The sequence below is a fragment of the Ovis aries genome, chromosome 26 (assembly GCF_016772045.2).
Source record: "Ovis aries strain OAR_USU_Benz2616 breed Rambouillet chromosome 26, ARS-UI_Ramb_v3.0, whole genome shotgun sequence".
In the NCBI taxonomy this organism is placed as follows: Eukaryota; Metazoa; Chordata; class Mammalia; order Artiodactyla; family Bovidae; genus Ovis; species Ovis aries.
Window position 1 is genome coordinate 36627865 of NC_056079.1, and position 14543 is coordinate 36642407.

The 14543-nt window shown below is 48.7% G+C and overlaps 1 protein-coding gene and 1 pseudogene across 10 annotated transcripts in view; both read right to left on the reverse strand.

The window, feature by feature from the left end:
* SLC20A2 (solute carrier family 20 member 2) overlaps positions 1-14543 on the reverse strand; it is a 110916-nt gene that overhangs the window by 44207 nt on the left and 52166 nt on the right. For all 10 annotated transcript variants that reach the window (XM_027962673.3, XM_027962674.3, XM_060407168.1 and 7 more), the window contains one exon: positions 6361-6912. In XM_027962673.3, coding sequence (XP_027818474.1) covers positions 6361-6649 — 289 coding nt within the window. In that variant the 5' untranslated portion in view covers positions 6650-6912. The remainder of the gene's footprint in view (positions 1-6360; positions 6913-14543) is intronic.
* On the reverse strand, positions 2413-3559 carry LOC105605295 (large ribosomal subunit protein uL11-like; annotated as a pseudogene).

Sequence of the window (14543 nt, forward strand, 5' to 3'; positions counted from 1 at the left end):
AAACAGTGGAAAGGACTCCCGTAGAGGTCCAGTGGCCAAGACTCCAAGCTCCCAATGCAGGGGGCCCAGGTTCCATCCCTGGTCAGGGAACTAAGGCCCATACGTCACAACTAAGAGCTCTCATGCTGCAACTAAAGCTCTTGGATGCCACAGCTAAGACCTGTGCAGCCAAATCAACACATAGAAATAAATACCTAAAAAAAGGAAAACCGTGGGATAAAGAGATAGTCTAACCTAAAGATAAAGGTGACCTGCCACGAAGGAAGGGATTAAGTGTGGGATTGGGGTGCAAGGAAAAGAGGGCAGCAGAGGATGAGATGGTTGGATGGCATCACCAACTTAATGTACATGAATCTGAGCAAACTCTGGGAGATAGTGAAGGACAGGGAAGCCGGGTGTGCTACAGTCCATGGGGTTGCAAAGAGTTGGACACGACTGAACAACATCGGGTGCGAGACAAAACCTGGGGAGACTGGGGGGTTAAGATGGCATCTCTGAGGCTACGGGCTCCCAGACGATGCAAGAATGGTAGGGCAGGTGTGGGTTACAGGGCGGCCGAGGAGACTCAGTACTTCTGGGGGTGCTTCACGGTGAAGGCTTGGTCACGCTGCTGTGGGTACTGCTGTGAAAAGATGGAGAATTCTGAATTCTCAGTGGGTTTTGGGAACCATGGGTGGTTTCATACTGAGTGGATTGACTACTGCTTTAGGGCTGAGCTAGAGTTCCCAGAGAGGCCATGTTCGGAAAGCCTGGCTGGCATGAAAAACATCTTCCACCCAATCAACTTAACGCTACCATCATGCTATGGGAAAACACAAAGACCCATGGGCTTGGGGCAAAGTTTATCAAGAAAAAAGAGAAAAAAAACAGAGTGAAAAAGACAAGGGAGGAAAGGGGAAAAGAAAGGGATGTTGGCTTTAAAAGAGGAAGACTGGGAGAATTCAGGCATTTGAACAGAATCTCTTCATTTGAGCCAAACATAATTATATCACCCTCTCAAAGCTACCCAGAATTCTCATGTTCAAGGAAACCAATTTTAAATGTCTAGGTAGCTCTCATCTCACCAACTCACAACAAAATAGGCTTTGAGATTCATCTAACCACACACCAAAAAAAAAAAAAAAAAAAAAGAAAGAAACCAAAGCAAACAAAATCAAGTTATTCAAGCAAAACCACAAACTGCTTTGGTTAACCTAAATTCTAGCGGAGGTAAGTGTACTTCATTCTTTGAGTGGAGAGACTAGGCCAGGGGTGGGGAAAGCCCAAAGCCGGGCAAATTATGCTGTCCACACAGCAAGTCAGTGGTGACATGGAGCTCAGCTCACAGGCCTTCTCTTCACCTGGGGCCCCAGGGCAGCCTCACCAACAAATCTCCTAGACAAGCACCACCACTCCCCACAGGGCCCACCCAATACAGGGAGAAACCGCTATTAAAGCTGAACTTCATCACTCTAGACCACACAGGGCGCTACTCAATACTCTGTAGCGACCTATATGGGGAACGAATCTATAAAAGAAAGGATGTATGTATAACTGACTCACTTCACTATATACCTGAAACTAACTCAATACTGTAATTCAACTCTAAGCCAACAAAAATTTAAAGAGACTGAACTTGAGCAACGTTTTCACTTCTCCTTTACTTTCAATATATCTTGTCCGCATCACTCTGACTGGCAAAACCTTAATTTCTGCTTGATTTGATTCAGTTCAGTTGCTCAGTCGTGTCTGACTCTTTGTGACCCCATGGACTGCAGCGCACCAGGCCTCTCTCTCCATCACCAACTCCCGGAGTTCACTCAAACTCAGGTCCATCGAGTCGGTGATGACATCCAGCCATCTCATCCTCTGTCGTCCCCTTCTCCTCCTGCCCCCAATCCCTCCCAGCATCGGAGTGTTTTCCAATGAGTCAACTCTTCGCATGAGGTGGCCGAAGTATTGGAGTTTGAACTTCAGCATCCGTCCTTCCAATGAATATTCAGGACTGATTTCTTTTAAGATGGACTGGTTGGATCTCCCTGCAGTCCAAGGGACTCTCAAGAGTCTTCTCCCACACCACAGTTCAAAAGCATCAATTCTTCGGCACTCAGCTTTCTTTATGGTCCATCTCTCACATCCATACATGATTAATGGAAAAACCATAGCTTTGACTAGATGGACCTTTGTTGGCAAAGTAATGTCTCTGCTTTTTAATATGTTATCTAGGTTGGTCATAACTTTCCTTCCAAGGAGCAAGCGTCTTTTAATTTCGTGGCTGCAGTCATCATCTGCAGTGATTTTGGAGCCCCCCAAAATAAAGTCTGACATTGTTTCCACTGTTTCCCCATCTATTTGCCATGAAGTGATGGGACCGGATGTCATGATCTTCATTTTCTGAATGTTGAGCTTTAAGCCAACTTTTTCACTCTCTTCTTTCACTTTCATCAAGAGGTTTTTTAGTTCCTCTTCACTTTCTGCCATAAGGGTGGTGTCATCTGCATATCTGAGGTTATTGATATTTCTCCCAGCAATCTTGATTCCAGCTTATGCTTCATCCAGCCTGGCATTTCACATGATATACTTTGCATATAAGTTAAATAAGCAGGGTGACAATATACATCCTTGACGTCCTCCTTTTCCTATTTGGAACCAGTCTGTTGTTCCATGTCTGGTTCTAATCGTTGCTTTTTGACCTGCATACAGGCTTCTCAAGAGGCAGGTCAGGTGGTCTGGTATGGTTGATATGATTATGTCTTACATATTGATCACCACTACTGAGGGCAATTTTTACAAGTAACTGTTATTTTTCTAAGGGAAATGTCAATTATACCTGACTATGATGAGAAATATATATTCAGTGAAGGTGAGTAAAATTCAATCATTACAGTAACTGTTATGGTAAATGAATTCTTTGGTTGTCAAATCACCCTCTATTACATTATTTTTCTTAGATGTTCTTAACGAGCTGGGCACTCCATCACACCACTGTTGATGTCACCTATGAGGTGATGGAGGTGGCGGCTGTCAACACGGCAGTCCACAGACTGGGTGGTCCCCAGGACCTCTTTAATGGTTGCAGACACTTCTCCAGCCAAGACCACCGCTGCATCTGTCAGGTAACGTTGACAGTCTCATCAAAAGCAGTGTTTCTGCTGTGCTTAATGTTTTTCTGCTTCTTTCTGTCTTGGCAGCTGCTTCAGGGCTCTAATCAGGGCAGAGGCAGAAGGTACCACCTCAACGTGGGCCTGTCTGGGCTGAAGGTCACTTTCATTGTCATCCTCACACCCTTCCAATCACTGGTTGCCTTGGCCATGTCATCACCAACCTTTTTTTTTTTTAGAGACAGACCCAGGAGGCCAAGCTTGGGGGCCAGGGCAGACAAGGGACCTACTTCCCCACCAGGGCACTTTAGGTACACAACTTTGATCTTGTTGGGGTCATCGAACTTAGGCGGCAAGCTGGGGGTGGCTGATGTCGGACAAACCTGGATTTGGGACAACCTAAGAAAGTTGCATCTTGGCCGCCTCTGAGCCAAAAGTCTGTGTACTAAGAGCAAATATTTAATTCTTAAAAATAATGATCAGTTATATCAATGGTGAGCCTTACATTTTTCAAACACAAAATGTGCAGCTGAGGAAGAGGAACTCTGAGCACCTATGATCAGCCTACCACGTTTCAGTTCAGTCTCTCAGTCGTGTCCAACTCTTTGTGACCCCATGGACTGCAACACGCCAGGCCTCCCTGTCCATCACCAACTCCCGGAGTTTGCCCAAACTCATGTCCATTGAGTCGGTGATGCCATCCAATCATCTTATCCTCTGTCGTCCCCTTCTCCTCCTGCCTTCATTCTTTCCCAGCATCAGGGTCTGTTCAAATGAGTCAGCTCTTTTCATCAGGTGGTCAAAGTATTGGAGATTCAGCTTCAGCATCAGTCTCTCCAATGAACACCCAGGACTGATCTCCTTTAGGATGGACTGGTTGGATCTCCTTGCAGTCCAAGGGACTCTCAAGAGTCTTCTCCAACACCACAGTTCAAAAGCATCAATTCTTTGGCTCTCAGCTTTCTTTATAGTTCAACTCTCACATCCATACATGACCACTGGAAAAACCATAGCCTTGGCTAGACAGACCTTTGTTGGCAAAGTAATGTCTCTGCTTTTCAATATGCTGTCTAGGTTGGTTATAGCTTTCCTTCCAAGGAGTAAGCGTGTTTTAATTTCATGGCTGCAGTCATCATCTGCAGTGATTTTGGAGCCCCCCAAAATAAAGTCTGACACTGTTTCTACCGTTTCCCCATCTATTTGCCATGAAGTGATGGGACCGGATGCCATGATCTTCGTTTTCTGAATGCTGAGCTTTAAGCCAAGTTTTTCACTCTTTTCTTTCACTTTCATCAAGAGGCTCTTTAGTTCTTCACTTTCTGCCATAAGGGTGGTGTCATCTGCATATCTGAGATTGTCAGTATTTCTCCCTGCAATCTTGATTCCAGCTTGTGCTTCATCCAGCCCAGCATTTCTCAGGATGTATTCTGAATATAAGTTAAATAAGCAGGGTAATAATATACAGCCTTGACGTACTCCTTTTCCTATTTGGAACCAGTTTGTTGTTCCATGTCCAGTTCTAACTGTTGCTTCCTGACCTGCATACAGATTTCTCAAGAGGCAGGTCAGGTGGTCTGCTATTCCCACCTCTTTAAGAATTTTCCACACAGTGGAATTTTTCACATTTATTATGATCCACACAGTCAGAGGCTTTGGCATAGTCAATAAAGCAGAAATAGATGTTTTTCTGGAACTCTCTTGCTTTTTCGATGATCCAATGAATGTTGGCAATTTGATCTCTGGTTCCTCTGCCTTTTCTAAAACCAGCTCGAACATTTGGAAGTTCACGGTTCACGTATTGCTGAAGCCTGGTTTGGAGAATTTTGAGCATTACTTTGCTAGCGTGTGAGATGAGTGCAACTGTGTGGTAGTTTGAGCATTCTTTGGCATTGCCTTTCTTTGGGATTGGAATGAAAACTGACTTTTTCCAGTCCTGCGGCCACTGCTGAGTCGCTTCGTAGTATTTAATTCCTTACTCAGGACCTGCGTCTGCTTCCAATCAAAGACCTCAACTACTTCTCAGACTAACCTGCTGCCACAGAAAAGATGATGGGCCATCCTAAACCTGGCCAATGACCTGCACGTCCTCGGTGCTATGGAAGCGCTGCTGGTGACTCATCTTGGGACCCGTGGGAGGGAGCCGTGTTCTCAGTCCACCAGCCTCCAGCCTCCCATGGCATAGCTCTCCCCACAAAAGCATGTGCCCTGCTGAAAACAGAAAGTGGCAGGACACCCCCTCACCCCCACCCCATGCCCATGCAGACCCGCCGCCTGCTATCTGTCACCTGGACCTAGAGGCAAGTGGAGGAGGGTCTTGTCTGCTGCACTTAAGGCCCTGCTGCCCGAACCTCTCTGCTGCTATGGTGAGGGAGCACCCATATGCTGCCACAGGTCTGGGATCAGCGTGGACAGAGAAGGAACCACTCATCCAGCCAGCGATGCTCCTTCATCCAGGCACCCTGACCGTAACCCATCAGAGGCCCTACTGCAAACAGGTGACGTACAAATGGTCTTCTGGCCAGAAAACAAAACAAGCGTACCAGAAGAACCCCTCCGGGGCGGAATTAGAAAATCTGAACAAAAACCAACAAAAGGATGACAAATGACAGAGAAGACCAACGCTTCTCGAAACACAGGCACTTGAGATTCATTTGGTAACTGCTCTAAAACTTAAACTGAGAATACCAAAGTTAAGCTAATGAACACTGGTTTTTGGCATCCAAGTTTTTAAAACATCGCCTTGGAACTAATGAAAAATATATGAAAAAACAGAAATAAACCATCAAGGTTTCTAAATAAACCTAACAAAACCTCTGATTCACTTTAACGTGTTCTTTCTTTAAGAACTTTCAAATAGCTTTAAAATGACAAAGAGCGATGCTACAAATATCTTTTTTTTTTCCGGACTTTTTGAAAAGCACTGACTTAGCCAAAATCTATTTGAACACATTCAAGAAAGAAATGGTTGCTTGACATTTGAACACTGACCAAAATCATAACATACAGAAAGCACAAATAAGATATAATGAGAAGCAAGTCTGAAAAATATACATACACATCTATTTTATATATATATATATATATATTGCTGAATTACTTTGCTATACAGCTGAAAATAACAAAACACTGTAAATCAGCTATACTCTAAAAAAACAACAACAACTACCAAACCAGTGTTTGAAAAGTTGAAGCAAAAGTCTCACTTATGGGTATGACAGAAGTCAGGCAAAGAAGTGGGTTGGGGACACACTCCCACGGGCGGAAAGACGAGGCTACTTACCAACCATGGCACTGACCTCCCCGGCCATGAGCGTCTCCACGGTGTTGTTGTACAGGTTCACGTCGATGATGCCCTTCCGGATGGTCTCTCCGACTTTGGCCCCCAGCAACACCGAGCCGGTGGTTTCAAAGATGGAAGCCAGGATACAGGCCTGCCTCAAGGTCACCACGCCCGAGCCCACGGCGGTACCAAACGAATTGGCAACGTCATTGGCACCCACAGAAAATGCCAAGATAAAAGCTATGATGAAACCCAAGATGACCATCCACAGGTACTCGTCCATCGCCATTGTGGACGCGGGGCTCTGGGTGCTTTTCTTGTGCGGAAATCTCTAAAATCGGCCAAGCCTGAGGTTCTACGGGGCGTGAGGCTGAGAGTTTCTGTAAACAGTGAGTCTGCTCTGGAAAGTGCCGGGTGATGTTGGGGCTGCACAAACTGCTAACTGCTGGTTTTCAAGCTACTGTCAGGACAGTTCATTGGGTTGTGTTCAGTCAGCGGTAAAACACATTCCATATTTTCCCTCCTGATCTGGGGAAGCTGCGAGGGCTCCTCCTGTGTCAGAAAGAAAACAAGAGGAATTAGTCACCCTGAGGACCGGGCGACAACGGTCTGTTCTTCCAGGAAGAAGTGTTTAGAGACGACTCGTGGGCTCTCCCTTCCGCGTGCGTGTGGCCGATCTGACCATAAAGCAATGCTGGAAGGTCATAAGCAGGCTAACTTCTACCCCTGCCACCACCAAAAGAGAGCTGATTCTACAACTTCAGAGGGTAATCACGCTTTATGATTACAGACTGACAGGAAGTCCTACTAGGGTACATTTTTACACAATATGATGAATATATGTGGCCTTTATTTTAGAAGGAAAAAGTTCTGACAGAGGAGCAAAAAAAAAGAAATGAGAAATTCAGAGTTACAGAGCTCATCAAATTCACGGAACATGCCTAACTTCTTGGAGCAGGGTTACCCCAACGTGGCTGTGACACTGTGGGGTGTGGCTCCTTGTCCACCTGCTCACATACACACTTCACACCGAGCTTACCAAACCTGTGTCTGAGCACGAAGTGACCCGTCCACAGGGTGATGGGGGAGACGGAAGCTAAAGGGGACAGCGTCCCCAGCAGGATGGGGACACTGGAGCAGAGCCACCTTGTCAGAGCGCGAGGGAGAGCAAGTCACTACTCACCGCCTCCCACCTCACCTGGGGATAGCCAGAGGCCTGAGCACAGCCTGGGAGATCACCCCCAGGTCTCCCCAGGGGCCCCCAGATGTCCTTAGGGTTCCCTGCAGAGCCCTGGGAGATCTAGCAGGGAGTCCCAAGGAGATCTGGGGGAAGCCCTGGGGAGATCTGGGGGGAGCCCCAGGGAGATCTGGGGGGGTCGCAAGGAGATCTGGGGGCAGCTCCAGGAGATATGGTGAAGCCCTGAGAATATCTGGGGGGAGCTCTTATCCCTGGGCTTCCTCCATAGATCTCCTCGGGGCTCCCCCCAGATCTGCTCGGGGCTCCCCCCAGATCTCCTCAGGGCTCCCTCCCTAGATCACCCCCTGCCAGATCTCATCTCATCCCCCAAACCTGCCTGGGCCCATTGGCCTCAGGTCTTGCCCACCTCCTCCCCTCACTTGTTCCTGCCTCTTGTGTGAAAACCACCAGCTCCCTCAGCTCAGGGCCTTCGTACCTGCTGGTCCCCGGGCCAGAAACAGCCTCTCTGCCAGCTCACTGCCTGCTCCAAGTCCCTTTCTGCCCAGACGTCACCACCAGAGCGGGCCCTGACCTTAGTAACAGCAGCGCCACCCACCCCATGCCATTATCCCTCTCTCTCACCCAACTGTTTGCCTTTTCTACTGACCACCTCATTCATCCGTTCACGCACTCACTCCCGTCTGGCTTCACGCACGAGGATTCCCAGCTGAGTCCCCAGCACACAGACTAGCATCCGGCACGGGATAAGCCCCAGTCAAGCTGCTCAGTAAGTGAAGAAAGAAGCTATTAGATAAAGGAAGGCTTGCATCGGCTTCTTCCTGGGATGAAGAAGTGATGTCACAGAAGTAATACATCCATGAAGGAAAAATGTCATGAAAAGCTTCAGAGTTGTGGTGTTCTATTATTAGACAGAGTACCACGTCTGTGTACCTGAGTGGTTCTCAGCATTGAGAATGATGCCTATAAATGCTTACTGAACTAGTTAGCCTCATACACCACATCATATAAAATATAACCATCAGTCAACATTAAGGTTATTTAGAGGGAAAAAAGCAGGACACAAAATTTATGTACCTATGACTGTGGCAATGTTAAAAGGTATATAAAAGACCCAGAGGTAATTTACTAACAGTGTGACAGTGGTTGAGCTGACAAGCAACAGTAGAGATCAAGTTTTTCTTTCCTCCCAAAACTCTATACTGTCGTGACGTGCTTTCCAAATTAAAATAATACATAAAAACAAATCAATAAATATATAGAACCATCTTTTTAGGAAAAATGATCAACTAAAATGCATCAACCACATGTGCTGGCAGCGTGACAGGCCCAGGACGAAGCAGGAAGTGTGCTCAGACCACTTTCTCACTTTCTAGGCTTTGTAGCCCACGTGACTCTGGAGACGTGGGAAAAAGACTGCACTGAGTCGATAAATGAAAATGCAAAGTCAAACCAGTATCTGGACCAATATTATCTACCTTGAAATACAAAGAGTTCTAGATGAAGCCTTGCCGGTCAGGTCAGGGGGCCCAGAGGCCAACAAGGACAGCACGGGATGCTGTTTACTGAGCACCCTGGTGGCCCGTCACCGGGAAGATGCTGAGTGGCATGCAATGTGGTCCAGGAAGGGAGACGGATGCTCATTGACAGACACACGTCAGACTATCAGGCGTGCCAGGTGCTAAAGCGGGAGGCCCACATCATACACAGCCTCACGAGCCCACAGGTGGGGCACCTGGTTTGTGTGAGCAGGAAGGGGTCCCCTGCCACTTAGGTGGATGGGGGGTGTCAACCTGGGACTGGGGGGGGGGTCACTCCAGGCGGTTCCCAGTTGGGAAGGAGTGGCATGATGGGGGAGACCAGAGGCAGCCTGGGGAGATGGAGGCTGGGCTGGACCACACTGCTGGTGGCCACCTGCTAACACTGGGGGGCTCTGTTAGAGGGGTGCTCAGGCTCCCCTTCCTGGCGGCCCCTGGCCACAGTGCAGAGGGGGGCCAGGATGGAGGCAGTAGGGGACGTGGGGAGACTGCCTCTGAGGCCCCTGCGCGGCGCAGGTGCAGATGGGGTGTCCTGAACCGGGGACAGTGTGCTGACAAGCAGAAGAAGAGGGATGGAAAGAGGGGTTCCGGTGGCTGATGCCGCTGGGACGCAGTGCTGGCTCGTCAGTGGGGATGGAGACAGGAGCGCTGGGCTGAGGAGTCACCGGGCAGGGTGTTCTCCCATCTGCGCTGTGCTTGGTTTTGTTGGTAGGTGGCAGGGTGGGGTCTGGGCACAGCTCACGGCTGGACACTAGACACACACAGGGGGTAAGGCGAGGCCCTCGGGCCGCCTCTGCTTGGACTGAGGATTCTCACAGCCTTTGTGGTACCCCGGCACCACCTCAGAGCAGAGGTTCTCTCTCCCACTCACATGACCTTAGACAGCTTATCTCCACAATTGTTTGTTTTCTCCTTCACACTCAACCCCAAAGTTCCAAAGCACCTGGCCGAGGAGAACGGCCTGCCCCTTTTAAGAGACTAAATCATTTCCATCTTGCATGATATTTTCCCAGCCTACTTCCTATTGCAAGTACCAACATTTTGATTTTCTTCATTGATTTTTGTCCAACGTGGGCAAAATGAAGTGCTTAAATAACTACACAACAGGATGCACTGAAAAAGAGGGTCGCGCTGCTGAAACTGAGCCCTCAGCGGGCTGGAAAACCACTGTGCGAGCGGCAGCTTGTCAAGAACGTGGCCAAATTCAGAGTGGCCGAGGCCCGACCAGGAGGCTCGGGTCTGAAAGTAGAGTTTTGAAGGGGTGGGGGGTGGTTGATCACATCAGGGCGGAAATTTGACTTATTCAATAAGTAACACTGGGCCAACGTGCCAGCTGCTATCTAGAAGGAAGAAAAAAGTGAGATTCCCTACCTCACCCCAAGTGAAAGATTTAAATATAAAAACTGAAATCAGAATAAAGACTACAGGTAAATATTTACTCGATGCTGGGACAGGGACGCCTAGACGCGACCCTGGAGGCAGTGGATGGGAACACACGTGTGTTCATGGGAATCCTACAGACAGAGGCTCTGAGTGTGGGAGCAGCAATGAAACGCCTTCTCTCTTCCTCAGAGGAGACGTTCAGCCCGGGGCGACGCTGATCAGAAAACCTCCAGCAAATGCCTTGTTCTTCCTGCCTCTCCTTGCCCGAGTGTGAAAACCCCTAAACAGCCAGACTCACAGACCTAGGGTTACAAGACGGTCATTGGTTTTCCGATGCCCCTGACCTTTTGCACTGGAGGAGAGTTCGAACTCCTGCAAGAAGTACTGAGGGTCTGTAGGGTCTGTGCCCCCGACGGGTCATGTTCACAAGAGCCTCCCTTTCCCCAGTGAGCCGGAGTCTCAGCACCCCGCGTGGTCTGGCGCCTGGGCCTTCGGCTCTGAGCCGTGTTCCCAGGACTCCTGTGTGGAAGCTTCAGACTCTCTTCCTCTGTCAGCGTTGATTCAACTCTCCCCAACGCCCTCCTATCCACCCTGGGAATCGGAATGTTTACAGAAGCGTGAAAACAAACATTCTCAGAATATTTCTAGTCAGGTTTGTACACTGCTTAAGAACAGGAATGTTGCTGAGTTGTGGCATTTAATAAACTTTGGTGCACAGAGAAGCCTGGATCGGCGGGTCCTGCTCTGAAATGCTGCCAACGGTGACACCCCAGGAGACCCTTGACCCTCCCAGCAAAGGTCTGCTCCAGCGCCCCCCACCCCACGCCGGCCTGGGGTCTAACCATCTCCCCAGTTGGCACCTACCAGCCTCAGACAAGCAGGTCCACAGCGGTGGGCTGTGGGCTCTTCAGGGACCCAGACTCAAGCAGAAAAGAATCCCAAAGATGACTTCCGGCTTTTTCCCCAAGTACACACCGATTTCCATCAGTTCACCTAGAAGTCTCGAACTCAGCTTTTTTTTTTTTTTTTTTTTTTAAAAAAAAAACACCTCTGATCCTGAAGGACGCTGACTGAGCTAGCGTCACGTTTCACCCAAGTCTTTCTTCTGCCCCGGTGATGCTGAAGGAATTCAATATATCTATAAAATGTCTTGTTTCCTGGGTCTGCTTGGAAACAGCCTAAGTAGGGTAAGGTCCTACTTGATGAGGCTTAATCTGATTTACTGACATGAGCTGAGTCATAATTAACAGTTGCCTCCATCCTCCGGCTCGATTCAGAAGCAGATACCAGGAGAGGGTCCCCTGTGCCGTTCTGGCCCATGAGGATCTTTTCTGAAGGCTCACGGCCGCACCCAGGCCAGGCCCTCCCACCAACAGACGATAGGAAGGAGCCAGGTCCCCACGCAGGAAACCTGGGGCTCTGAAGTAATTTCCCAATTCCTTTCCTGAGGCCCCAGGTACCTCGCACACACAACTCTCTGAAAATGAAAAACCTGCTCTCCCGGCAACGCGCACTGCATTGGGAGTTCTGACACTTAGGTCAAAACGGCGGGGGAGACAGGTATCCCTTCAGGGGCAGGATGTAAAATCCAGTAATTCTGCTACCTGTGGGTGAGCCTGATGAATAAGATGCAAAGATGACGAGTTTTTTCCCCTGGTGGTATTTCAACAGAATTGAAGATTTCACTTTCGGAATCTTGCAGAAAACAGCGCAGCAAGCACAAACGTTTTTTTCACCTTTTAGGACGCAGACCTTGCCATGAAGAGTGTTAACATTCTCTTGAGTAGCTCTTGACTTCACAGGCTTAAATGGTAAAATATAGTTCAAAAATAACAGTATATTTAAGATAGAAAACACTGAGCTTCACGTTTTCACGCAAATGATGAAAAACTGAAGTATTACTAGGGAGGGTCTAAAACAGCTCTCAGCTCCCTTTTAAAGGGCCTGTTTCCAGATCGGCCATGGGGCACTGAGCGCAGAGGTGCCTGGAGACAGCCAGACAGGTGCTCTCCTGATAGAGGCGGGGAGGGGCGAGGGGCAGAGGGGACGAGGAGGGAGGAGGGAGAGAGAAAGGGAAGAAAACTCAGAAGGTCAGGGACCGCCCGGAACAGGGGATGGAGGCGGCGGATGCAGGGGATGGAGCACGGGCGCAGCCTGGTAACAGCAACGCTAAGACACGCAAAGTGGAACAGGAGAGGCCGGGACCTCGGCCCAGCCCTGAGTGTCGTGCCCCCTCCTTTTCTCTCTACTATTAAAGGGGAGCACCTGTTTCTCCCACCCGGTGAAGGGGACGAGCCCAGGACAGGTCACCCCGGGTCCACCCCAGTCTCCTGGGCAAGTCACGGCCACGCCCCGTCTGAGAAGCAGCAAGGAGGGCACAATGCACAATTGGTGTGTGAGGTCCCGGCTCAGCACAGGGGTCCACGCGCGGCAAAGAAAGCCCTGGGCGATGGGCAGGAACCCTGAGGCCTGAGCCTGGCCCTGCTGCTAACCCGCGACATGACCACAGAGAAGTCTCGTTTCACCATCTGTAAAGGGGGGACAGTAACAACACACGGACTTTTTGAAATTATTCTCAGGGTCAAATCCATTTTTTTCAGTGTTTGCGAGTTGTGGTTGGCTTCAAGCAACTTGAAGTTATTGGTTATCAGGGCAGTCACAGGGAGAATAAGAGCGTAAGGGTCCAAAATCCTTTGGGAAGGGTCTTCCTCACTCACATGGCCCCACCTCCCTCGAGGGCTGCTCTTCTTCCTTCTGTACAAACTCTAGCCTTGTCTTTGCTAAAGACTGACACACACCGTAAGGTCAGGAACTTCGTGGAGGGGTGGACGGAGGAGAAGGGGTAGAGAGAAAAGAACTTGAAAAAGCGCTAGGAAAAAAAAATCCGCACAAAATGGGAAAGCCATTTTGGAAAAGAACTCAGGGGTTTCTCATACTCTGAAGCATACGCTTACTGTGCAAGCCAGCAGACCCGTGAGAAATGGAAACACACGTCTATACAGGAGACTCTAAGTTCTCTCACAAGCAGTTGGTGTTACTATGCACGTGTGTCAAAACTTGTGCAACTATGCACTGACCACTGGTGGGCTTGCCTGTACATAAATTATGCTTCAGTAAGGCTGCTTATAAAATAACACTGGAATATATAAACACGTGCGGTGATGGATGCATTAATTAACTGTGTCAACTAGATGGGAAGAATTCTTTTGCAATGTATATGTATAAAAACATATAAAACCACCACAGGGTACACTTCATATTGTAACATTTAAATGATAATCTTACCACTGTATCAATTGTACCTTAACAGAGCTGAGGGGCATGAAAAGAAAACAACACAAGTCAGATTTGGTATTTTCCCTTCCTGCCACATTGTCCAGCTGAGATGAAGTATAAAAGCTAAAACAGTTTTTTAAAAAAAGAAAGAAACTGCAGCGAGGAGAGAAGGAACATTCCAGCTAGACACAGTGCGACCAGGCTCAGGGGCAAGCTGTCACCCTTGCTCCAAGCAGTGGCATCGAGAGGCAGAGCTAATGAGACCCAAGGAGGGGCTACCTCACAGGGAAGTCCTCCACAAAGGGATTCGGACACAACTTTTCTGAGGTCGGAGATGAGAGAGGAAGGCCCACTGCCAGGATCGCCCACTGACCGCCCTTCAGGATGGGCATCAAGCGCTTCTACAGTGAAAAGAGCACGGGTCTCCATTCCTTTCACAGGAGCCAAACCGAGGACAGGGCATTTCATGAGCATTTGAGGTCAGGGCAAATACGAGCCATTTCGGCTGAAAATCACATCCCTGGAAGGCCACGGGCTGGAGACGCGGGACGTCTACATTTGTGGACATCTCGTGTACCAAAGTTTCTGGGAGGTCAGGTCCAGTAATCGAGCAGATGAGATCATAAAACTGTCACCTTGTTTGTAACTCCGACACCAAATTCTAAAGTGTCCTGTAATGTCATCCCCCGTAAGTACAGTCAGAAGTGATTTACACAGCTCTGAGTGACAGTGTTCAGTTTCGTATGCAGAATGGTGCTCGCACACTTGCCAGGCTGGGCCAGAGGCAGGGC